The 26,008-nt window shown below is 43.4% G+C and overlaps 1 protein-coding gene across 8 annotated transcripts in view; it reads right to left on the minus strand.

Annotated features, from left to right (window-relative positions):
* ACAP2 (ArfGAP with coiled-coil, ankyrin repeat and PH domains 2) overlaps nt 1-26,008 on the minus strand; it is a 135,704-nt gene that overhangs the window by 63,877 nt on the left and 45,819 nt on the right. For 7 of the 8 annotated variants that reach the window (XM_029068201.2, XM_029068199.2, XM_029068200.2 and 4 more), the window contains exons 2-7: nt 24,897-24,954; nt 21,495-21,614; nt 19,907-19,960; nt 5,874-5,932; nt 4,098-4,281; nt 2,471-2,515 (exon numbers count right to left, since the gene is read on the minus strand). In XM_029068201.2, the coding sequence (XP_028924034.1) occupies nt 2,471-2,515; nt 4,098-4,281; nt 5,874-5,932; nt 19,907-19,960; nt 21,495-21,614; nt 24,897-24,954 (520 nt within the window). Of the gene's footprint in view, nt 1-2,470; nt 2,516-4,097; nt 4,282-5,873; nt 5,933-19,906; nt 19,961-21,494; nt 21,615-24,896; nt 24,955-25,309; nt 25,407-26,008 lie in introns of those variants that run through there. The other variant, XM_029068204.2, reaches the window with a different exon arrangement.

Below are 26,008 nucleotides of genomic sequence, written 5' to 3' on the forward strand. Positions count from 1 at the left end.
GAAGATTTGGAAACAAACACTAAGTTGCAGGAAGTTTCTTAATCAGTCTCCATTCTCAAACTAAAAAAGTCTCCTTCGATGGCCACAGACAGAGAAAAAGTGTGGACTAGTAGAAAGAGCAAAGGCTTATAATCAGAGGTCCGAACTTGCTCCCTTTATTCATCCCCTCTCTCAGCCCCACAACACTTATGTCCGTCTCATAATCTATTTATATAAATGTCTGTCTCTCCTTCTAGATTGCAAGCTTTTGGTGGTCAAGGAATGCATCTGTTTATTGTTATAGTGTACTCTCCCAACCACTCAGTACAGTGCTCTGCACACAGTAAGCGCTCAGTAAATGATTGCCCAACTGACTAATCCCAGTTCTGCCCTTACCTGCTTCATGACCTTGGGAAAGTATCAACTTCTAAGTGCGTCAGTTCCCTCACCTACAAAATGGGGATTCCACATATGTTCTCCTTCCTTCTTACATCCTATCACCCAATGAAGAGCATTTATTGAGGGCCTGCTGTATGCAGTCACCTGTACTAAGTGCTTGGGACAATATACTCGTAGTCAAACATATGCATGGTCTCTGCCCTCAAAAATGTCAAGTCAATTGGGGCATTAAGAGGGGGAAAAGACACAAAATAATCTCCCAATGAGAAAAAGATGTAAATAAGACAAGGAGAAGAGTGCGGCAGAAGGTTGTCAATGCTGAAGTTAAGGTGACGAGGTGGTGGTTGGAAGGTTAAGACCTTTGGAAAAGAAAACCTAATTGGGAAAAATCCCCTTGATGAGGAGGTGTTTCAGAAGGGCTTTGAAGATGAAGAGACCTGGGGGGTCAAGTGAACGTGAAGCAGGAGGGAGTTTCCAGAAGGGAGGAAGGGTTTAAGCAAGGGGTCAGTGGTGAGAAAGTCAAGAACAAGCACGGTAAGAAGGTGAGTCTGGGAGGAATCAAAGGGGAAGATGTCAGAGTGCCACAAAGAAAATGATTCCCTAAAACACTCCAGACTGATGGTAGTCGAAGAAGCCCAGGACGAACTGGCAAGAGGGAAGAGTTCTTATCCTCAGTAAAGCAACCCAGAATATGAATGGCATGAATCAAGGCTTCTGACAAAATAGAAGCTCACCACCCATGAGAATTCTCTCATTTAAGCTTCTGCATCCAGGGGAACAATGTAATACTATTCACATCAGGACAAAGACACTACAAAACACACATTCTTTCCAGCAAAAGAATAGCAGCTGTTAAGCTCTCTGAAGTCAAAATGGGGTCAGAGGTCCTCAAATGGTCTCAAAGCAATCTCAAAATAAAAAATAAATACCAAGTCTTACAAAAGCAAAGAAAGGAAGACTGCATTCACAATCGGCATATGGAAACCATCTGCCTCTGATATGCGGTGAACAAAATCTCACTGATTTTAAGGAACACAGGACTGGGACAATACTAGGTTGGTATGTGCTGGAAGTGGTTGGTTAAAAAAAAAAGTAACTTCAGTAGATAGCCAGAGGCCAGGAGGAGCCCTTAAAATAATGAGAGCCTGGGGAAAAAAAGAAGAAGAAAAAAGAGAGCACTTCGCATTGTCCTTCCCAGATTTTAGGACAAACCTTTTCTACAGAGTCTGAGAAGGAGGGGTTGGGAGGAGGGAAGAAAAGAGAATGAAAGAAGACAGGCCATCAATTCCAAGAACAGTCTCAAAACTTATGAGGTTGACATGAAATCTTCACCGGGAGCTTTTACAGATGTCCAGGTGCATATCATATAGCAGAGAATTGTGAAAGGCTCATTGGAATTTAAGTGACACCCTGAATTTCTGTGGAATCATTTTATAATTAGGCCTGCAGCTATTTCACACTCATTTTAAGCCACACCAGAGTTTGGCACATAAAACATCTGAAGATTTTGTGTCTTGATTCGTATATTTTTCCAAATATGGAAAGCCAATGGTAGATTTTAATCATTGCCGAAGGTGAATTTCTTTAAAGTCAGTTCAGATGAGCACGCAGATCAATTAATAGCATTTCTGGAGGACTTACTGTGTTCGGAGCATTTTGATATCTGTCTTCCTCTGCCAAACTGTAAGATCGTTGTGGGCAGGGAATGTTTGTTGTTGTATCGTGCTTTCCCAAGTGCTTAGTAAATTGCTCTGAACCCAGTAACTGCTCAATAAATACACCTGAACAAACGAATGGATGAATACTAAGCACTGGGAAAGTACAATACAATGCCCATGGGGAATTTACAGTCCAGAGAGAGAAAGACAGACATTAAAATAAATTATAGATATGTTCATCGTGCTGTGGGGCCAAGGGTGGGACAAAGATCACATACTCAGAGGGTACTGATCACAGTGCACAGTCAACGTAGAAGGGACGGTGAGGAGGGGAAATGAGGGATTAGTCGAGAAAACCCTCTTGGAGATGTGATCTGAAGTGGGAAGCCTCCTTTATCTCCTCCCCGATGCATCAAGCAGGGGAAAGAACTTACCGATTTTAAGATCTCTGATCGTCTCTTTGATTGAAGAACGTTAATCTAGGAGAGACACATTTTGGTTCATTGATGGGTTGTTGTTTTTTAATACTAGATCATCCGCTGAAGTAAGCTAGTTTCTTTCTGATCGCCAGCTGCGACAATCCCTATTTGCCTGCCTGGAGCGCATAAGGGCAATCAAGACGCCAAAGGAGTGCTCTGCACAAAGTGAGTGCTCAATAAATACGAATGAATGAATGAGGAGCTGTTGATAGGCGGACAAAGTCGCCTTCTTCTAGCCTTTCCCGATTCCCTGTTCCCAACCGGAATTTCCAGTTCCCAGCTGAGCTGCACTCCCTGCCGGCCACCGGTTTGCCCTGTCACTTCATCAATTCCTCCCCAGCTGGCCCTCCTCCAGACACATCTCTAGATTGTAAGCTCCTTATGGGCAGGAACCGTGGCTGCTAATTCTGTTACACTGTACTCTCCCATGCGTTTAGTACAATGCACTGCACAGGGTAAGTGCTCAATAAATACCACTGATTGCTCGAAAGGTTGTCCAAAGAAGAACGCGTGCCTCCTTCTTGACCCCAATCAATCGTATTTATTTAGTGCTTACTGGTGACTCTGGACAAGACACTTAACTTTTCTGTGCTTCAGTTCCCTTATCTGTAAAAGGGTGATTCATTTCAGTACCTGATCCCCTTTCTACTTATGCTGTGGGCCTCATGTGGAACCCGATGATCTTGTATCCACCCCAGTGCTCAGTACGGTGTTTGACGCAGAGTAAGTGCTTCACAAATATCACAATTCTTATTACTAATACTAATATAAACCAAGTTTAATTTATAGTGAGGAGGGCTTGATCCTCTGTATATTCCCTGATACGGCTATTGTTCCGATGAAAATGAATATTTTTGCCCCAACTCACTTGCCTTCAAAATAACTTACACTTAAAAGAACAATGGAATTCCAAGAATTCAAAATTTTACATGGAAGCATGTCAGTTTTGTTTTGAAAACTTAGCCCAGAAAACAATACCTAGATGCCATTATCAATTATCTCATCTCATTCATTGCTGCTGCAAATTCCAAAACTGCTGCTGCAAACTGCTGCAAACTCCAAAAATGATAAATCATACCTTTACTCATTTTTAAATATATCCTGATGTTTCACATGACTCTCCCACCCCTCTTTTTCGGCCTTCTGGTCAGTGATTTAAATTCCCTTTAAAAAAAAAAATCTACAAAAAGCTAAACAATTTCCTTTTCACTGGCACTGAGCGAGTGGGACTGTATTCACTACATCACTGCATAGATGTTAAATCAGGATTGTGAATAACTTAAACACTAACTCCACGGTGCCTCTAAATAAAAACAGATGCCGCAGAAACCAAGGATTCCGAGTCTTGGGAAATCTTAAGTTTCCCTTTGTTTCATAATGTTTCTTTGTAATAAAAACAGCCTTTAAATTCCTGAAGAAAAAGACTACTCAAGACGCCAGAGAAGACAAATTTTTAAGAATCGAAACCCAAAATTCTGTCTTTAGATTAGAGTCCCTTGCCAAAACTTTTTAAAAACTTGGCAGACCTTAAATGCCACAGCTCAGTTACTAAAATCTTTTTGGAACCCGACTTGAAACATACCTGGAGGACATAGTCCAGAGCAATGTGTCGGAAGCATTTTCGTGTTGCAGTAAGGATATTGGTTGCTTCTTCTACTTCGTGCTGTTTGTTTCTTGGAACTTGTGCATTTTTGGCTAGTGCATTTTCCTTTTCTTCACTGACTTTTTCAAACTGTTTCTTAGCATCTTTAAATTTCCTAAGATCCCTAAAAAAAAATTTCAACAGTTGGAATGTGCTTTTAAGAAAGTTTGTCAAAAATTAAATAATTTCTTGATTTCTTTGTGTTACATGGCATTCCCTCCTAAAATCAATTTACCGATACAAAAATCAAGACTTTTCCTGAAAACGTATTTATGAATAGTCAATTTTTATTAAACAGTGACAATCTTAGCTGTTATCACATAGGAGAGAAAGAGTTTTTTTATGGCATTTAAGCACTTACTATGTGCCAAGCACTGTTCATTCATTCAATTGTATTTATTGAGCGCTTACTGTGTGCAGAGCACTGTACTAAGCACTTGGAATGTACAATTCGGTAACAGATGGAGACAGTCCCTGCCCAACAACGGGCTCACAGTCTGAAACGGGGAGACAGACAGCAAAACAAAACAAGTAGTCAGGCATCACTACCATCAAAATAGATAAATAGAATCATAGATATATATACATCGTTAATAGAGTAATAAATAATATATACAAATATACACTGTTCTAAGCACTGGGATAGGTACAAGATAATCATCAGGTTGGACACAGTCCCTGGTCCACATAGGGCTCGAATTCTAAGTTAGTTGTACACAGGAGAAGCAGTGTGGCCGAGTGAAAACAGCATGGGCCTGGGGGTCAGAAGGGCCTGAGTTCCAATCCTGACTCTGCCACTTGTCTGCTGTGTGACCTTGGCCAATTCAACTGGCTGGTTGGTGTCTCAGTTACTTCATCTGTAAAATGGGGATTTAAGACTATGAGCACCACATGGGACATGGACTTTATCCAACCTGACTGTCTTGTACCTATCTTGGAGTTTAGTACAGTGCCTGGGACACAGTAAGTGCTTAACATACATCATTTAAAACAAACCAAAAAAAGCCAAAGTAGTGAAAAAAACCGAAGTACTAGGCCTAACTTCACCAGCAAGTGACAGGCCATGGACAATTCTAATATTAAATTGTAGAGCTCTTCTGAAAAACATGACAAGTATGTTGAACTCTTCAGAAGAATTTTAATGAATTCTTCTAACTAGCTTGCGGTCATATTACCAGAAGCAGGCTCCGCTGAGAGAGAACAATGAATGCCTGGCCTGGAGCTGGGGGAACCACCAACCCAATGCGCCAACCGAAGTTATGGCTATCCAAGCCCCTCAATTACAAAAGACTGCCTACATCACAGCCCACTGGAAATGGTAAAGGGATTATTTTATAAGCTGCCCTAAAAGAAAAATCAATAGATCATTTAAATTTCCTTTGATCTCATCTCCCCAAAGACAATAAAATGAAGAAATGAAAGAGGCGAGGAAGGCAGGAGAGGGGGAAAAAGAGAGAGAAAAGGAGGGAGACAGAGACAGAGAAGGAGAGCAAGGGAGAAAGAAGTTGGGGGGGGAGAGGGTGGAGAAAGTGAAGACAATTAGCAAGTTAACCTCAACTATGGCAATCTGGGAATCACAGCAGGGTATATGCAACATTTTCATTAATTCTCACACCAATTTTCAGAAGGAACTTTCAATTCTACAAAGGTAAGGTTTTAGTATTCCTCCGCAATTGATTGTTTTCACTTCCCTTCTTCTGCTACATGAAAACTTACTCTTTAATAAATGTCTGAAGTTGTGCCTTAATTGATCTTTGAGTCTGGTCGAACAGGATCTGTAAGGAAGGCAGAAGAGTCATACATTATTATCCTAAAATATTTTGAGAATAATTTCTGGCACAAAAAAGAAAACGAGCCAAACATTTTACAACTTAAGCCTGAGATCCTAACATATTCCCTCCTTCGACAGTCTAGTTCCAGCTAACAGCAAATCCTAACGTGCCCTGACTTTCCTATCACTGTAAACACCTCCATTCTCCCCATCTCACAAGCCCATACCTTCCTACCTGAATACTCTTTCAGTGTTTAGAACAGTGCTCTGCACCCAGGAAGTGCTTAATAAATGCTGCTAGTATAGGCATTAGCCTTGACTCATCTCTCTCATTCAACCTACATATTCAATCTGTCACTCAACCTTGATGGTTCTATCTTCACAACTCTAAAATCAGCCCTTTCTTCTCCATCCAAACTCCAACCAAGCAGTATCATAACCCTCCTCCCTGACCTCTGCGCCTCCTGCCTCTTCCCCTTCCTCTCCACACTTCATTCTGCTGCCCATGTCATTTTTCTAAAAAAACATTCAGTCCATGGCTCCCTGTTCTCCCCTCTACTTAGATTCTGAGCCCCATGTAGGGCTTAATAATGATAACTGTGGTATCTGTCCAGCACTTTTTATGTGCCAAGCACTGTATTAAGCGCAGGAATAGATACAGGAAAAATCACATCCCACATGGGGTTCACAATCTAAGTAGGAGGGAGAACATGTAGTGATTGAATTTTGCAGATGAGGCAACTATGGCATAGAAAAGTGAAGTGACTTGCCCGTGGACACACAGGACTTAAGTGGCAGAACTGGGACTAGAACCCAGATCCCCTGACTCCCAGGCCCATGGTCTTTCCACTGGCTTTTCTGTTCCCGACAATATCATGTATCCACCCCACTGTTTAAAACAGTGCTTGGCACAGTGTAAGCATTTAAATACCACAGTTTTTATTACTATTACGTCTCACCACTCCTCAAATAACCTCCAGTGGTTGTGGGACCAACACAACACAACCAACACAAACTTCTTACCCTTGACTTTAAGGCTCTCAATCAGTTCGCCCCCTCCTACCTTACTTTGCTGATTTAATTCCACATCCCCCGCCCATTCACATTGCTCCTCTCACACCACACTACAAATGGTACCTAAATCAATCATATTTGAGCACCTATTGTGAGCACAGCACCTAACTTACTGCTTGGGAGAGTTCAATATAACAAAGTTTGTAGACACATTGCCTGCCCACAACAAGCTTACAGTCTAGAGAGAAAGACACACATTCATATAAATAAGGGATATGTACAGAAGTGCTGTGGGGCCGGGAGAGAGGGGACAGGCAGCGTGGCTTAGTGGAAAGACCACGGGCTTGGGAGTCAGAGGTCGTGGTTTCTAATCCCGGCTCTGCCACTAGTCAGCTGTGTCACTTTGAGCAAATCACTTAACTACGCTGTGCCTCAGTTACTGCATCTGTAAAATGGGGATTAAGACTGTGAGCCCCACGTGGAACAACGTCATTACTTTGTATCTACCCCAGCACTTAGAACAGTACTTGGCACATAGTAAGTGCTTAACAAACACCATCATCATTACTATTATTATTATTATTAATAATAATAAAGGGTGAAAATCCAAGCACAAGGTCATAACAGAAGGGAATGGAAGAAGAGAAGCAGTATGGCCTAATGGATAGAGCAGGGACCTGAGAGTCAGAAGAACATGGGTTCTAATACCTTCTGTCTGCTGTGTGACCTTGGGTGATTCACCTAACTGCTCCGTGCTTCAGTTACCTCATCTACAAAATGGGGATTAAGACTCTGAGCCCCATGTGTGGTCATGGACTATGTCCGACCTGATTATCTTGTATCTATGCCAGTGCTTAGTTCAGTGCCTGGCACAGAGTTAGCGCTTATCAAATGCCATTTTTAGAAAAAAAAAGAAAAAAGGAAATGACGGCTTAGTCGGGGAAGGCCTCTTGGAGGAGATGCGCTCTCAATAAGGCTTTGAAGGAGGAGAGTGATCATCTGTCGAATGTGAAGAAGGAGGGTGTTCATTCAATAGTATTTCTTGAGAGCTTACTATGTGCAGAGCACTGTACTAAGTGTTTGGAATATACAAATTGGCAACAGATAGAGACAGCCCCTGCCCTTTGACGGGCTAACAGTCTAATCAACTGTTCTAATCCGGTGTTCCGGACTAGAGGCAGGAGAGAGGCTGGCGGTGAGGTAGACAGGATCGAGGCACAATGAGAGGGTTAGCATTAGAAGAGTGAAGTGTGCGGGCTGGGTTGTAGTAGGAGAGTAGAGGGGTGAGGTAGGAGGGGACAAGCTGATTGCTTTAAAGCCAATGGTAAGGAGTTTCTGTCTGTGGAGGTGGATGGGCAATCTCTGGAGGTTCTTGAGGAGTGGGGAGACACGGATTGAACGGTTTTGTAGCGAGATGATCCAAGCAGCAGAGTGAAGTAGGGACTGAAATGGGGAGAGACAGGAGGCGGGGAGGTCAGCAAGGAGGCTGATGCAGTAATCAAAACAGGATACGGCAAGTGTTTGGTTTCAAGTGTTAGCAGTCTGCGTGGAGAGGAAACGGTGGACTTTAGTGATGAAGTGAAGGTCGAACGGACGGGATCTGGTGACAGATTGAATATGTGGATTGGATGAGAGCGATGAGCAGGGAATAGTGCCAAGGTTACGGGCTTGTGAGACGGGAAGGGTGGTGGTGTGACAGTGGTCTTCAGTGTTGGGAAAGTTGGGGGAAGATAGAGCTTGGGTGGGAATAGGAGGAGGTCAGTTTTGGACATGGTTAGAGAGAGATGACGGTGGGACGTCCAAGTAGAGATGTCCTGAAGGCAGGCGGAGATACGAGACTGCAGAGAAGGAGAGAGACCAGGGCTGAAGATGCCTATTTGGGAATCTACAAGCTAGAAGTAACTGGTGGGCTTATCCTGTATGGGAAGCTGGGAATTCATTTTGAAACCATTCAATTGCATTTACTGAGCGCTTACTGTGTGCAAAACACTCTAATAAGGGCTTGGGAAAGTACAATACAACAAGCAACAGTGACTTTCCCTGCCCATAGTGAGCTCACAGTGTAGAGTAGGGGAGACAGACTTCAATACGAGAAAATAAAATTACAGATAGGTAGGTAAGTGCTTTGGGGTTAGGAGAGGAGAAGAGCAAAGCACTGTCGAGGGCTGCAGACTGTCAAATCTGGTGATGGAAGGAGTTCCGAGTCAGGAGAACCGTATAATAATGTTGGTATTTGTTAAGCGCTTACTATGTGCCGAGCACTGTTCTAAGCGCTGGGGTAGACATAGGGGAATCAGGTTGTCCCACGTGGGGCTCACAGTCTTAATCCCCATTTTACAGATGAGGGAACTGAGGCACAGAGAAGTGAAGTGACTCGCCCACAGTCACACAGCCGACAAGTGGCAGAGCTGGGATTCGAACTCATGAGCCGGGACTCCAAAGCCCATGCTCTTTCCACTGAGCCACACTGCTTCTCAACCGTATGAGTGAGGGGACGAAAAAGGGGAGTTGAGGGGGGGTAAAATAGAGTTAAACAGCTGCCTTGTAGAAACAAAGAGAGCAGGTTGGGGGAACAGTGGGTGAGAAGGGCAGATACGTCAAGTGGGGCGAGTTCGAGAGAGCCTTAAAGACAGAATCACCCAAACCAGGTTGTCAGAGGCTTCGGTTGGCCATAGCAGATGGGTGGGGTGGCTCTCCTTCTGCCTGAGAGGGAGCGTGTCCCAGCCCATCCTAAGACAGGACAGGCAGGATTCCACACCACCCCTGAAAGGCCTAGAGCGGGGCCCAGTACTGTTCTGCTTTTGGCCGTCAGCACCGTGACCGAGACAGGGATGGCAGAGAGGTGGCTGTGGTGAAAAAGGAAGCGGAGAAGGGAGGACGATGAAAGGAGGAAGGAAAGCCGTCCGCCTCCTCCTCAACCGCCACCACCTCACGATCGACCCTTGTCGGGACCGTACCGGAAAACAAGTTCCCGACGTAGCCATGTCTCTCCACCTGCCAGACGCTCTGAAACTTCCAGTCATGCACAGACCCCAGACCAGGCGGCTACCACGGCGACTACCTCCCTCTTCCCCCTCAGGAATCCCTGTTCCCTGCCCAGTTCCTTCAGTGATTCCTACAAGAATGTGAAGGCGGCACCCTGAAGACATGGAGAAGAAATCCGCCTCACGGTCTCAAATATTTGCACCTCTGCGGGGGCAAAAATCTATTTTAAATAGCTATAACACTCCTACAGTGTAAACAAAAGAATAGCTGGATTCTGTAAGCATCGTTTAACAACCTGTCCATGTAACTTTGGTCTAAAGATCTTGCTAAAAAAGGGAACTCGGCAGCTTTTAGAAACCCGGCGCACAATGAAGTTGACAGAGGGGACCCCCTGGTCACTTAGGGAACAGCTGTCAGGACCCAAAGCTACTACAGACCTAACCTGACGACTGTCTCCCCTTGTTAACAACTCCATCTTACAGGCAAAGGGCCATGGTCGCTTCGAGGGTAAAATAACAGTGCCAAAAAGAAAGGAATAATGTCGCCGAGGCCATTTCTTTAAGAAACGCAGAGGTTACAAGGGTGGATTGAAGAAAAAACACATACTTCAAATTTTCATCTATTCTTAACAGCAATGGGAAAAATACTGGGCTATTTCCCATCTTCCTAGCTTAATGACAAATACAGGCCCACTAAAACAGGAAGGAGCTACTATAAGATTTCTCTAACATGGGTGGTAAATATTTATAAAACTCCCCAGACTCTACACTTGTTTCTCCAATGCATGCAAAAATAAAACATCTTCGTTTCTATTATTTTTTTTCCTCGAATGCCGTCGTTTCCGACCCAGGGCGATTCCGTGATTACACGCTCTTCGGAACACCCCGTCTTCTGTCATAAATACTGCAGATTGGTTTTTCTAAGTCAAGTTTTTCTTAGATCTTTATTTTTTGTGACTCTCATATTAGTCCAGAGCTCTGCACAGGCCGAGTGCTCCTTTTTCACCCATACCTACGGCCTAATTCAGTGATTTATTGGCTTCCGGCTGTTCCTATATTAGTCAGACCTTTTCATCTGGAGGGGAAAAGTTTCTGTCAATTCCTGCTTCTTAGCCAAAAGATAAAAGTCATTTCAGCTTTGACAATTAGCATCCCTTACATTTTAAGTATCTGAATTTTTAAAGGCCAGAAATAATTGGGACAACACTCTGATGTCCTTCTACTTTCCTTAATATGTTTCTTAATACAGAAAATATGGCTACCTGAGTGAAAAGTTTTAGGATAAAATATGTGTCTCCCCTTAAAATACCTGAGAAGCTGAAAAGAAGAAACTATTCTGTTCAATCAAAATCATAATTTTCCCAGGTATGCCTTCACAGAAGATGTACTTTTCATATCTTTCCCTTTGAAATTAGGCAAAACAATTACAATTCCATATCGAAATGCAATGAAGTGAATCCACAAACCAAGAGATTTAGCAAATTATGCCAGGTTTTCTTCAGTCCTCAGATAGCAACCATTTCGATATTTCAGCCTACTCACAGAGATGGAACAGAATGAGCCTAATCATTTAACCTAGTAGTAACTCGGAATCTAGACAAGTCATCGGCGAGATCACAAAAACCTGTAAGTTCCAGCAAAGAATGGCAGTCCCAAAAACTCAGTCTCCTACTTCTTAGGTCTAGACTGCAAGCTCATGGTGGGCAGGGAAAGCGTCTACCGACTCTGTTTTACTTTAGTCTCCCAAGCGCTTAGTACAGCATTCTACACAGAGTAAGCCCTCAAATAGGACTGATTTAAGAGAAACTTCCACCGGAAGATGCCTCAAACTTAAAGCAAGTGTCCTTCACGAGTGGCACCTATTTTTTCCTCACTCATTCAATCATATTTATTGAGCGCTTACTAATAATAATAATAATAATGTTGGTATTTGTTAAGCGCTTACTATGTGCAGAGCACTGTTCTAAGCACTGGGGTAAACACAGGGGAATCAGGTTGTCCCACGTGGGGCTCACAGTCTTAATCCCCATTTTACAGATGAGGGAACTGAGGCACAGAGAAGTTAAGTGACTTGCCCACAGTCACACAGCTGACAAGTGGCAGAGCTGGGATTCGAACTCATGAGCCCTGACTCCAAAGCCCGTGCTCTTTCCACTGCGCCACGCTGCTTCTACTGTGTGCAGAGCACTGTACTAGGCACTTGGGAGAGTACACTGTAACAATAAACAGACACATTCCCCACCCATAACGAGCTCCTCCTCCTACCCTGCTGACCGCTTCTAGCCGGCACATGGGCTGTCCGCATTCCCAAGAGGTTGAAATGTTCCTCTCTTCTTCCTGGTTTTCCCATCGACGAGCCTGGCCTGAATGGACAGACAGGATGGGGAGCCTAACCGTTCTTGCTCTCTGAACGGCGCTCTCATCATGGGTTCTAATCCCGGCTCCAATATGTGTCTGCTGTGGGACCGTGAGCAAGTCACTTCACTTCGACTCAGTTACCTCATCTGTAAAAGGGGGATTGAGACTGTGAGCCCCACGTAGGACAAGGACCGTATCTGCCTCGATGTGCTTGTATCCCCACCAGCGCTTAATACAGTCCCTGGCACAAAGTAAGCACTTAGATACCATCTTTTTTACTATTATTTTTATTATCATGGGAGTGACTAATGTTCGTCTGGGTTATGCTTCGGTTGGTGGACTCCAATCTCAGTACCGGCATATGGGGACCATTCATTCGTTCATTCACTGTATTTTTTGAGCGCTTTCTGTGTGCAAAGAACTTTAACAAAGAGCTTGGAAGAGTACAATACAACAATGAACAGACACAATCCGTCCCCGAAGGAAATCTAGGACATGCCAGTTACCAACAAGAGGACAGAAGAGAAGGAATAGTCTTCTAGACTGTGAGCCCGTTGCGGGCAGGGACTGTCTCTGTTGCTGAATTGTACTTTCCGGGAGCTTAGTACAGTGCTCTGCACACAGTAAGCACTCAACAAATATGACTGAATGAACAGGAAGGCAGGATTAGCTCCAAATATAATGAAAACGCATCTGTACACCTCATGAAGTTCATTTTATCAAGATTTCACCTACGGTGACAACTAATCCTCATCAATAAAATCATTTTCAATAGAGATGGGTACATAAGCTTGCTAGCATGAGTCACATTTCTAAATGTGTGGTTTGTCATGCTGACACTGTGCCCGCCCTATGCCTAAAACTGAGTTCCATTTTAAGGACTGTGTTTGCGTTAGAAGAAACTCTTTCTCAAAGACAGCGCGGCTCCTTAAAGAGAGTGCTTACTGGTGGATATTCAATAAATCCTTGGGGATCATGACATCTATAAAGACGGGACAGATGCCACATGACTTTTAATGGCATTTAAGTGCTTACTATGTGGCAGGCCCTGGGTAGATACAGGCTAATCACACTGGACCCAGTTCATGTCCCACATAATTATGGTACTTATTTAGCGCTTACTATGCGGCAAAGCACTGTTCTAAACGCTGGGGTAGATACAAGTTAATCAGGTTGGACACAGTCCCTGTCTGACGTAAGGATCACAGTCTCGATCCCCACTTTACAGATAAGGTAACCGAGGGCCAGAGAAATGAAGTGACTTGCCCAAAGTCACACAGCAGACAAGAGACGGAGCCGGGATTAGGACCCAGGTCCTTCCAGCAGACAAGTGATGGAGCCAGGACTAGAACCCAGGTCCTTCTGACTCCTAGGCCTGTGCTCCTTCCAGAAAGCCATGTCACTTCAGACTTCGGATCCAATAACTGAGCAGCTCCTATCTGATACATCATGACAGCAGTTAGAGGCAGATGGAGAAGAGAATGTGGGCCTTTACAAAAATTTCTGAGCAGTATAACAAGTTGGTAGTGAACAAGGGTCAGTATTGTTAGAGAGGACCAAAATAGAAACAACTTCTACTGTGGGGTGGTTCTGCACAAACTTTTCAAATGCAAAGGACAATTAAAAGTCATTTTAAAAGGACAATTTCCCTCAGCGGCTTTGAGGTTTCAACTGACCTGAAATACTGGACTAAAGTGATGCCAATACCTCAAACCCAGGTCAAAGGCATCCATTTCCATTCTGGGTGACTTAAGCAAACGACTTCGCAACAGGAGCAAAAATCGCAGTGTCTTACATGGATTCTAAATCAGCATATTGATTGATTTGATCGACATTGAGTCCTACCCACGTGGTGAGCACTATACCAAGCTCCATAAAAAAATGTAATAAGATTTTAAAATAAACGCTAAAACTGTATGTCCGAATCGCTTAAGTAAGCTTGTGTCAACAGTTACACTAGTTTCAAGGACTTGGCCCAAAGGTCCACCAAGCCAAAAGGGACGAGATATGACCCTGTCACAAAATCTGGAACACACTGCTCATTGTCAAAGTAACACAATTCTCAGGCGTAGGAATGATAAAAGGACACATTTTCAAATTTCAAATGCTCTGGACGAAGAGCCTAGCAAAAAAAGGTCCACTCTGTGCCAAGCTTAAGGCCTTTCGAAAAGCCCCAGAGAAATGTCTATTTTAAATATTAAATGTCTTTATATTTATATACTCCTCACTCTGGGCTTCAAAGCTCTCCATCACCTTGTCCCCTCCTACCTCACCTCCCCTCTCTCCTTCTACAGCCCACCCCGAACACTCCGCTCCTCTGCCGCTCACCTCCTCACTGGGCCTCGCTCCCGCCTGTCCCCATTGACCCCTAGCCCATGTCCTACCTCTGACCTGGAATGCCCTCCCTCCTCACCTCCGCCAAACTAACTCTTTCCCCTCTTCAAAGCCCTGAGAGCTCACCTCCTCCAGGAGGCCTTCCCAAACTGAGCCCTCCCTTTCCCTCTGCCCCTCCTCCCCTCCTCATTGCCTACTCCCTCCCTCTGCTCTGCCCCCTTCCCCTCCCCACAGCACTTGTGTATCTTTGTATATATTATTTATTACTCTATTAATGACGTGTATATAGCTATGATTCTATTTATCTATTTTGATGGTATTGATACCTGACTACTTGTTTCGTTTTGTTGTCTGTTTCACCCTTTTAGACTGTAAGTCCGTTGTTGGGCAGGGATGGTATGTGTTGCTGAATTGTACATTCCAAATGCTTAGTACAGTGCTCTGCATATAGAAAGCGCTCAATAAATACCACTGAATGAATGAATTCAAAACATTTTTCCTCAGGAATAGCCACCATCCATTTTCGATACAATTAGCATTTTCTCTTCAATCCTCTGGTTAATTTGTTTTGGTAGTGGAAGGGTAATTTCAACCCCACTTGCAGTGTCCTTAAGAACCCTGCCCTCCGCCACTACACTTCTCGGTTCTACAAAAGCCATGTGCACGAGCACGTCCACGACTTTGGGCCCAATGTCTGATTTTTGAACTGTTGAGAGAGAGCACCCTATCTCACGGAACCATGTTACACACTCGGTGTGTATACAGGCCCCCAAACACAAAATGGGGGAGGTCAGAAATGATTAAGGCCATGTAGCAAGAGGCAGAGTAAAGACGAAACCCTTTACCAACAGATTTTAATAGAATTTAGAATACCTCTCTCTCTGAGGAAGTTGTTCTTTATGACTTGGGCAGTGACCCATTTTCCAGTTTGGGCCAAGAGTTGAAAACGATAAATGAGTGTGCTCTGGAAAGAACACACCCAAGATTTTATGAAAGAGTTTGGAGCAACCGTGACCACAAATGCTCTTGATAATAAAGAACACAATGAATGCTCAGATTGAGCACAGTAACTTAAAAAGTCAAGAAACAAACTGCAGAGATTCCAAATATCCTCATAATGACTCTCTTGCTAAAATGAGGAACAACTCATCTGACAATCTATTATTTTGAATCCACTCCTCGGATTTTTTACCTCATTTGCAAAGTAGATCAAAACCAAGATACTTATTCTACCATCTCATACAAAACTCTATTTTATTCATCGTTTTTTGCAGTCAACACACAATGATGATTTTACTTATTAAGCGCTTGTGAGCACCAGGCACCATACTAAGCACTGGGGTGGATACAAGCAGATCAGGTTGGACACAGTCCCTGTCCCAGCATGGGGCTCACAGTCTTAATGCCCCTTTTACAGGTGAGGTCCAAGGCCGTACAGCCGACAAGTGGCAGAGCCGTGATTAGAACCCAGGTCCTTCTGACTCCCTGACACCTGCTTTATCCACGAGGCCATGCTTCTTCTCAATGAATCCAGTGCTGGGGACTGCCTACTACGGAGTAGAAAATTGTAAGCCCCCCAGAGAGTAGCCTTCCGAAGTTTTATATAAGGATCGGAGAACGCCTTCCTCAACCCCAAACTGGATACCATGATACACAAGTACGCAAGATCCTTGAACATCCTCTAGGCTGTAAGCTCACTGTGGGCAGGGAATGTGTCTGTTTATTATTGTATTGTACTCTCCCAAGCGCTTAGTACAGTGCACTGCATACAGTAAGCGCTCAGTAAATACGGCAATGAGTGACTGAATCCTTGTGAATGGCAAAGCATGCCTTTTGTACGCCCAGCTTGGAGCTGGGGCCACATACCCTCATCCATCCTGCTGACCGTGAAGCCAACCAGCACGAAGGGCCCCCTTGGCCACCTCGTGTGCCCCCGTGACGGGCACACGTCTGAGGTGAACTGGAGATGGCCACGGCTATCACTTGTATTTAATCGTATTCTTGGAGGGCTTACTGGGTGCACAGCACTGTTCTAAGCGCTTGGGAGAACACAGCGATAGAACAATAAAACACGCAAGCATGAATCCTTTGAATTTAGCCCACGTTTCACTGGAAGGATTCAGGAGAGAAGAAGGAGGGTCGTTCTCCATAAAGAAGGTCTTTGTGTAGTCTAGAACTTCCGTGGAGCATTCAGGCCAACGGTCTCTACAAGTGAAGTCATCCCTTCTCCCAACTGCTGCAGAACTTAAGGCGGCCAGATAATTGAATAAACTGCTTTTAAATTTATCTGAGCCCCAAAGTATCCTACCAGACAAACTGATTTCACTTTACTTTGAGACTCCATTTTCAAAAATTATCTAAGAACGGTTTGAAGCATTTTCTTTAATTTACCTTTTAAAGATTAAAGCTCCTCATCTAGACGTTAACTGTGGCACTTGCTAAGCGCTTACTATGTGCCAAGCACTGCTCTAAGTCCTGAGGATAGATACGCGGGCAGCAGTGTGGCCTACTGGAGAGAGTACAGGTCTGAGAGTCGGAGGGCCTGGGTTCTAAATCCCAGCTCCACCACTGGTCTGAACGTGGGCCAGTCACTTCATTTCTCCGTGCCTCGGTTACCTCGTCTGTAAAATGGGGATTAAGAGTAGGAGTCCCACGTGGGACACGGACTGTGTTCAACCTCATTACCGTGTATCTACCCTAGTGCTCAGCTCACTGCCTGGCACAGATCAAGTGCTGAATAAATACCATTAAATAAATAAAATAAAATAAACCCAGTCAGACACAGTCCTGTATACTACAGGGCTTGGTCTGTGGGCGGGGGTTTGAGTAGGGAAACCTAACTTAATAGTCCTTCCTAGTTTCAGTCCTTCAAAGTGGTGGTCCTCAGGGACAGGGCTAGAGGAAGGGGAAGAGGCAAAGAGAAAATGAGCTTCTGACAAGACTGGCAGCTGCGCCACCACCGAGCAGTCACATTGCTCAGAAGCCCCAGTGCAATTGTGGTGACAAATCCCATCGGCATTCTGAGGCGACCACGCACACGTAACTTCTTGTGACTGCAAGGCCCCAAATCTCTGGGAATCAGGACAAGCCCAGTCTGATATCAGGCCAGGCAGAGATCCCAACTCTCCCTGCATCATCAGCAGAGGCAACATTGATTGGGTGCCCAATGGCGCTTGAAAACCTAAAAAGCAGGCAAAGAGCCCACGCTAACCCTCTCGAAGGGCTCTAAAATCCAGCCATTAAACAACCTGTTCGTTTGGATCAAGCTCAATAACCAGAAGGGCTCCTTGTGCGCCAGACTGGTCTTACCTTGGAAGAATACGTTTCGCCTTTCTTGAATCGTCAATTAGAAAAACACGACGCTATTCAAATATTCAAACATAGAGGGCCAACTGGATGAAGGAAAAACATGATTCCATTTCAAGCCCACTTCTGCCTATGCTACAAGCATGCAAAAGCTTTCTCCTCACCATGAAGGCAACTGTGATTACCTCTCTCCACACAAAATCAAAGAGCAGCATTGACCAGATCCCCAAAACACCACCTCCAAGAAGACTGAGAGGAAATAAATGATTGATTGGAGTTTACTCTGCCTACTATTATTGGTCCTACTATACTCTGGCATCTTACAGCAGCAGGGCCCAAGACAGTTGATGAAAAGGGATCATAAGAATAACAGAGCGAGGCGAGAGGCTGAACATTTACTGATTTCAAGACAAACAGCGTGGCTCAGTGGAAAGAGCCCGGGCTTGGGAGTCAGAGGTCATGGTTTCGAATCCCGGCTCTGCCATTTGTCAGCTGTGTGACTTTGGGCAAGTCACTTCACTTCTCTGGGCCTCAGTTACCTCATCTGTAAAATGGGGATGAAGCCTATGAGCCCCACGTGGGACAACCTGATCACCCTGTATCACCCCCAGAGCTTAGAACAGTGCTTTGCACATAGTAAGCACTTAACAAATGCCATCATAATTATTATTATTATTATGGCAAAGAAATACAGGTACTGATGTGCCCAATCCGATATGCTGACAATTTTTTTTTCTTACTTTTTTTTGTGAAAAATGCATCCTGTCCACGTAACCACATTTTTACCCTTCTGACTGAAATTTCCAGTAAGAGACTCAATCAATAGGATTTGAGTGCTTACTCTGAACACTGTATTAAGCACTTGTGAGAGTACAACAGATAACAGACACAATCTCTGCCCTCAGGGAATTTACAATCTAGAGGGGGAGATAGAAACTAAAACAGATTACAAAGGGGGGGAGGTAAAAGAGGTTAAAGGTATGCACTTAAGTACTACCAGGAGAGGAGGAAGGGTAGCCCAGGAGAGAGTATCAAGTGATGCCTCAGTACTCAAGTGGAAATTTGAAGAGGCGGGAGGGGGGTGATGAGAGAGAATAAGGTAGGGAGAAGAGCGCTCAATCAGGGAAAACCTCCTGGAGGAGAATTTCAGAGAGGCTTTGAGGAGGAGGAAAGCAGTGGTCTGCCAGATGTGAAGGCCGAGGGAGTCTCAGGCAGGAGGGAGGATGGGAGCATGAGGTCAGAGGTCAGAATGTGACTCAGAGAGTAGGTTGTCTGAGACTGTAAGCTCCTTCCGGCAGGGAACTTGTCTGCCAATTCTGTTGTATTGTTGTCTCCCAGGCGGTGAGCGCAGTGCTCTGCACATTGTAAGCAATTAATACCACTGATTGGCTGACTGACAGAAGTGAATCGTAAAAGTTGGGGTGCAGAGGGAGAGAAGAGAGGGTAAGTATGGGCGAGAGAGCAAGCTCCTCGAATGCCTTAAAGCCAGCGGTCAGGAGTTTCTGCTTGTCGCAGTGAGGAATGGCCAGTCACTGAAGGTTTCTGAGTAGTGCGGAGACGTGTGCAAAAACGACATTTCAGAAGAATGAGAATCACATCAGGTTAAAGATTTAGTTTCAAGGCACACAAAATGTAACATTGCTTCTGTTCTGAATTATATGCAGAGCCAAAGGACCGGAGCCATTTGGCTTCTTTGGCTTTTCTGTCTGCTATTGCACAAGATGGTTCGCCAAAATCACACTGCAAAATATCTTCATCTTCAACTTTAGACAAACCTCATAATTATTTCCTCTAAAACGTAAATACATGTGTTTTACAGAAAAGGTGCTACACTGGGGATTATAGTCCCCAGGTGCTTTAAAATTAGTATCGATACATATTTTAAGACCATTTATGCTATTCTCAAATACTTACTAAAAGTTTACCGTAATGTTTTTCAAAAAGAAATCAGCCAAAATAATGTCTCAGTTACTGTTACTTACTGTGTGAAAATTGATCATTTCTTGAAAACTTTCAGAAAACTTTATCAAGCTTGTCTGTAAAAGAAAACAAGACAGCCAACATTTGCAGAGTCAGTTGGAGGAAAAAAAATAAGTACACTGAATGCAACTGTACCTAATTGTAAGAGCCCATAGCCAGCTTTTCTAATAATATGACTGAATGAATGCTTAAATAATAATTATGGTACTTCTTAAGCACTTACTTTGTGCCAAGCATTGTTCTAAGCGCTGGGGTAGATATGAGTTAATCGAGTTGGACACAGTCCCCGTCCCACATGGGGCTCACACTCTTAATCCACATTTTCCAGATGAGGTAACAGAGGCCGAGAGAAGGTCAGTGACTTGCCCAAGGTCACAGAGCAGACATGTGGCTGAGGCAGGATTAGAACCCAGATCCTTCTGACTCCCAGGCCTATGCTCTATCCATTAGGCCACGCTGCTGCTTCAGCGCCAGGACCAACTTCACACAGAAAGACTTCAGAGGTTAAACAATAGTGTCCATATCAGCTGGGTTTACACTAACAAAGAGAAACAGCAGTGAAAGTGAAGTTGTTCGCATAAACTTAGCTTCACTTCAGGCACAAAAAGGTTATTGGCCCAGAATTTTTCTACAGCCTGACTTGCTTATGACATAGTAAAATGAGCTAGCCTAAAGATCAAAGGGTGATGGTGAGGGGATAAGGAGGGATGGGGTTTGATGGCTCCTCAGAGGTTTGCTGCTATGGCAGCCATAGGAAATGTGGGAGCAAAATCACTTGGACAGCACTAACACAAGACCATTTGAGGGAGGAGAGGCCAGGGAAATACCTAAATGGAGGGAGCCAGAGGAAAGCCACTACTGAAGGCTTCTTTCTGGAACAGCAACAGGGCTGGAAAAGACTCAGAAGCATCTCCATCTCCACAAACATTTTAGTTCCTGATAACTGTTTCCCAGATTAAGACCTTGCCACTAAGGTTATACTGATAAATTTTATAAAGTTCCTTCAATTTGGGACTGGAAGATAACATGCAAGAGTATATATAACCATATTTCTTAATGGTATTTGTTACGTGCTTACACATGTAAGCCAGGCACTGTATTAAATGCTGCGTTAGAACAAGGGGCTCATGGTCTTAATCCTCATTTTACAGACGAGGTAAGAGGCGCAGTGAAGTGACTTACCCAAAGTCACACAGGAGACCAGTGGCAGGGCTGGATTAGAGCTCAAGTCCTCTGACTCCCAGACCCACGCTCAATCACTAGGCCACGCTACTTAGTTACCTAAACCGTGATCCTCATGTGAGGCAAGGACTGCGTCTAACTGGATTATCTTGTACTTTGCCCAGTGTTTAGTACAGGAAAAGTGCTTAATAAATACCAAAATTTGTATTATTTGGGTGGCACGTGCAATTTTTTCCTCCAAACCTGCACATCTTAAAGGAGCTGACCAACAACTTCTGATGCATAAAAGACAAAAGTGTTAGTGTATTAAAATCCATAAAATATAGGGTGATTTTACCTTGCTTTTATCAGCTTTTTCAGTCTTCCATTGCATTTCCTAACTAGGATTACTATGATTTTAAAACTCACCTCAACTATCGCATCATTGCACGAATACTGTGCCAGATCTCGGATTCCATTCCTGAATTGCTTATTTGCAGCACAAAATGCTTTCCCGGTATCAATCATCACGATACACATTTTCACAAGCTGGAAAAAAAAAGTAACATAACAGAATGATTTTATTTGATGTGACAAAGTTTTGAAATTAAACTGGCCATAACTGGAGCTCACTAAAAAGCCCAAAAAATGAAGAGTAGGTTTTTTTTTTTAAAAAAAACAACGTATCCAGTTCAGAAATACAAATAAAACAAATACAAATGTAATGCCCCTGTAAGAACTGTCCTCCAAAAAATGTGAGACTTACCAGACACTACCTGTTTTTGGAGAAAGTAGACTGAGAGAAGAACTCAGAACAGTTCTCCAAAATATTATCTTCAACTAATGCTTAATTTCCAGGCATCCCATTCTTCAAGAAGACTGATAAAGTTCAGAGCCCTCCAAATCGATGCTAAGTCTAGCTTAAGTCATGTAGTCTTTGTGTGGTTGAGGGCTCTGCGGGAGAGGAAATAGAAGGGAATTTGGGGTGCCAGGGGAAGGGTCAAAAATTCCTCCAACTGCTTCAGGAGTTGCATAAAGTCATTCTGATGTTAAGAGATTTGCCCTGCTTTCCAGCTCTTCCAAAAGCTCTGCCTTTTTTCCCCCCACCACTGATTTTGAGACATATTGTCTAGCCTTTTTTTTTTTAGAAATTTTGTAAAAGTCTATTTATAGCCCACTTTAACCTGGTTGCGGGTAACATTTATAGTCTTCAATCAATCATATTTCTTGAGTGCTTACTGTGAGCGAAGCACTGTACTAAGCATTTGGGAGACTACAATATAATAGAAGTCATAGGCACGTTCCCTGCCCGTGACGAGCTTACCATCTTGGGGGAGACCAACATTAATATGAATAAATCATATGTATATTATATTTGAAAGATAACCACTTTTTTCCTCTAAAAGCTGTAAAACAATATGTGCACATTTTAAGGAACGTATGACAGAACTCATTTTTGGTTCTTTGAGTTTGTTTTAATTATTTACAAGATTCTACTTACTGAAGGCTGTAACTGGAGTCTTCTTCCTCTAGACCGTAAACTCATTGTCTGGTGGGAACGTGTCTACCACCCTCCCAAGCACTTATACCAGTGCTCTGCACACAGTCAGCATTCAATAAACACCACTGATTGATTAGTAAACAGAACCATTCAACAGTTCTCAGGACCCCACAGCTTGCAGGCCAATGAGGCTCATTGGGGAGAGTGTTTATTCAAAGACTGAAGGTTCATGAAGCAGAGTTGCACTTCCCAAAGACGTACTGACATTTTTAGAATGCTAGAAAGTTACTGCAAAAAACCACCTTAAAACCAACTCAGATTAAAAGATGCACTTTCTGGAGCCCTTTTCCTACCTGGCCACACTTCCCTACTAAACTCCCTTCCTTCCCAGAGCCTGTGTCAACTCGAAACTAATTCCTACCAGCCCAGCCTGACAGCTGTTAAAGCCTCCAGTTTGACCGCAGCTAGGACACATTTCAACTAAATGGTTTTAGAGAACATTAGGGATTAAGAGGGGGGAGCACAAACAGTGCTATCACTTAACACCGATTCATTGTAGAACGAAAAGAAGCATACAATAGAACACAGAGTTCAAGAGAGTCTCATGTGCTACAGTTCTACGCCCATGTATAATTCCCAGTATGATCTAAATTTCTCACGGAAGGAAAAACTGTATGCATAGAAGTTGACCAAATCGATGCTAGATGAACAGGGGTTGACTGTGAGTTAAGCTCACGAAAAGGAGTTTGACCAGTGCAGCTGACTACTGATCAGGCCTCCCGACACCTCCTCGCTCACTGCAGACTTGCCTTTCAGGTCATCTTTTATTTGGAAAAATTACGGAGCGGACATTAACGGGACAATTATTCCGCTTTTCCTATCAAGCCAAAGTTAAAGGAACCACCATTTTGAATAACGAAACCTTAAAAGAATTCTCTGGCTTCGTGCTTAACAGAGAGACTCAATGAAAAACGAATCTATCTTCAAAGAATCCAGACCATTATACTGGCCGGGGTTCAAGTTGACAATTGATCCCGGTTAAAAAGAAGGCAAGTTGCGCTCAGTTCCAGCAAGCCGTGAAAGCAGAGCCTACGACTGATTCATATTTTTCCCTGAGAAGCCCCAACTGCCCTATAAAAAGTTTCCCTTTGCCAAGCGGAACTATTTCCTCATTTTTCTGCAGGATGAGGGATCCACATTCCTCTAGCTATATAATTTGACTACCCCACCCCAAATGAAGAAGCATTCTTATGAACATCAACTTGCTTTCATATCACTGCAAGGAAAACGGTCATTTTTTTTTGGAGACGCATCATTTATCCCCATAGTGAAAGGCAGGATTTAATGGAGCCACAGAGTATTGAAATGCTTTTGGGTTTTGACCATGGACAAGTAAATCTGCTGACTTCCAGCATAACATTCTACCTAGAAAACACTGAATGTTGTGGCATTCCTGGGCACTGTCAAGTTTAAATTTAGCGGGCCCGGTCAGGCCTGTTCCCCTAGTCCTAACTAGAGGAGAGAGGATAGATTATGTGACCTCCTTTAGACCCTTCAAATTTGATACTGCTATAATTGAAAAGATTTTTGCCTGATTCCATAATTCCTTCCCATCCTAGCAGTACATCAGCCAGTACTATTACCTATTTTGCCTTCACTGCAGAGCAATAATATATTCAGTTCCCCACAAAATCAAGCAGTTGAGGAAAAAAATAAATGATCATCTTTGCAAAGATAAGCACGACAAGCTTCTAACAGGGATAAAAATAGATAGCACAACAAAAAGTATGCTTCTAGCTAACAAAAAGTATGCTAACAAAAATATTTTGGTGGCCAAAACAGTATGTTCTACAAATGCAAGAATGATGGCTAATATTTCAGATTTGTTGTCTGCAGTAAACATTTCTGACACTACCTCGCTGTGGGTAGGAACTGGAGATTTTACAATGTTACCTACTCATGTATGAAACTAGTTATGCCAGCCACGTTTTGAAGTGCCCTGAACCTTTCAGTGTTGCTTCAGGAATGATTCTCTCTCAAATGTCTACATCCTAGCAAACACTCTACTGCTCTAAAGCGTCTAGGTCTTAGCAAGTCTAACACTTCGCCAGCACTAGGTATGGAAAGGCAGACTTGCTAAATTTAGCCCGACACCCTTATAACGCCACAACCCCCAGGTTCTATATGTCTGGGCGATACTCTTGCCCGAAACTGCAGAGCCTCTAGGTTTAAAATAGTAATAAAAGAGCATTATCTAAAATGACCTTTACGCCTACTGAATGGGTTACACGGAACTGTCGTTTTCCAAAGTAAGAAGCTGATTTACTGACCTTGTCCAGTTTTAATTCCAATTCGGCCACATCTGCTTCTACTTCTTCCAGAGCAGCCCTGCAAAAGGTGAATACACAATATGAGAATCCAGGTTTCGTTCTACAGGGTTTCCTACATTCTTGGTGCCAAAAAAACAGACACTTCTCTCGGCTTGAAATAATTCACACACAATACAGAAAGTTGACTTTAAATCCATGCAATTACCAGGTAAGTTATTTGCATATCATCGAGATTATTCACTTAATGGCACAGCAGATTATGGAATTATGCTCAATCCACTCCATTATTAAAAAAAGAGAAAAAAAGAAAGCTCGGCCCGGATTACCTAAAAGCACACATAGTTGACATACGCGAATTAGGAACCAGTTCCTAGCATGCAGTATGTATCTACGGCTTAAACGTAGAAATCGACCTTTGAGTAAAAGAATTTCACATGTTGTACAGCACACAGAACTCTGAAGTACTGTAAAGATGAAATCTCTGGCAAACAGACAGTAGAGATTCTTCTTGTTGCTCAAAGTCATCCAGAAAGGCTGACAAGTCAGGGTGGTGATGCAACTGAACACCTGAAATTGATACATGAGTTTTATCTGCTCTCTCACCTCCTGAAATGGTGTTCCGTATAGTGAAATGGATAGAAAGTAGGGAAAACAAATGAGCCATGATGGCCCACAAACTCAGTAGTTCATCCAGGAATAATGGAGAGCTGACTATGCCTTCTCCAAACCTGCCAGTGCAACAGAGACTCACAGATCCCAAAAGGACAAAATAGAGGCAGAAAAATGGCATTTTTCTGACCCTTCTTTCTTTTTGTGAACCAGAAAGGATTAAATTAAGAATCTCTCTACAATGCGGAGCAACGAGGAGACAGGTAAAAGGAAGGAGCATATAAAAGGAGAGCAAAAGTGAAGAAAGGGAGAGCAATGAATGGGAAAAAACAGTGATGTCAATGAAAGAGGGAGAAATCAAAGAAGAGAAGCCACAGAACCATGAAAGTAGAGCCGGGAAAGAAAAAATTCATCAGAAAGAAGTGAGTCTCTGAAAACTTTCTTCATAAAAAGGGTTCGCAGTGTGTCCAAGAAGCTGTCAGAGAGTCTACAATGATTCCCCC

Source organism: Ornithorhynchus anatinus, chromosome 7 (assembly GCF_004115215.2).
Source record: "Ornithorhynchus anatinus isolate Pmale09 chromosome 7, mOrnAna1.pri.v4, whole genome shotgun sequence".
Lineage (NCBI taxonomy): Eukaryota > Metazoa > Chordata > Mammalia > Monotremata > Ornithorhynchidae > Ornithorhynchus > Ornithorhynchus anatinus.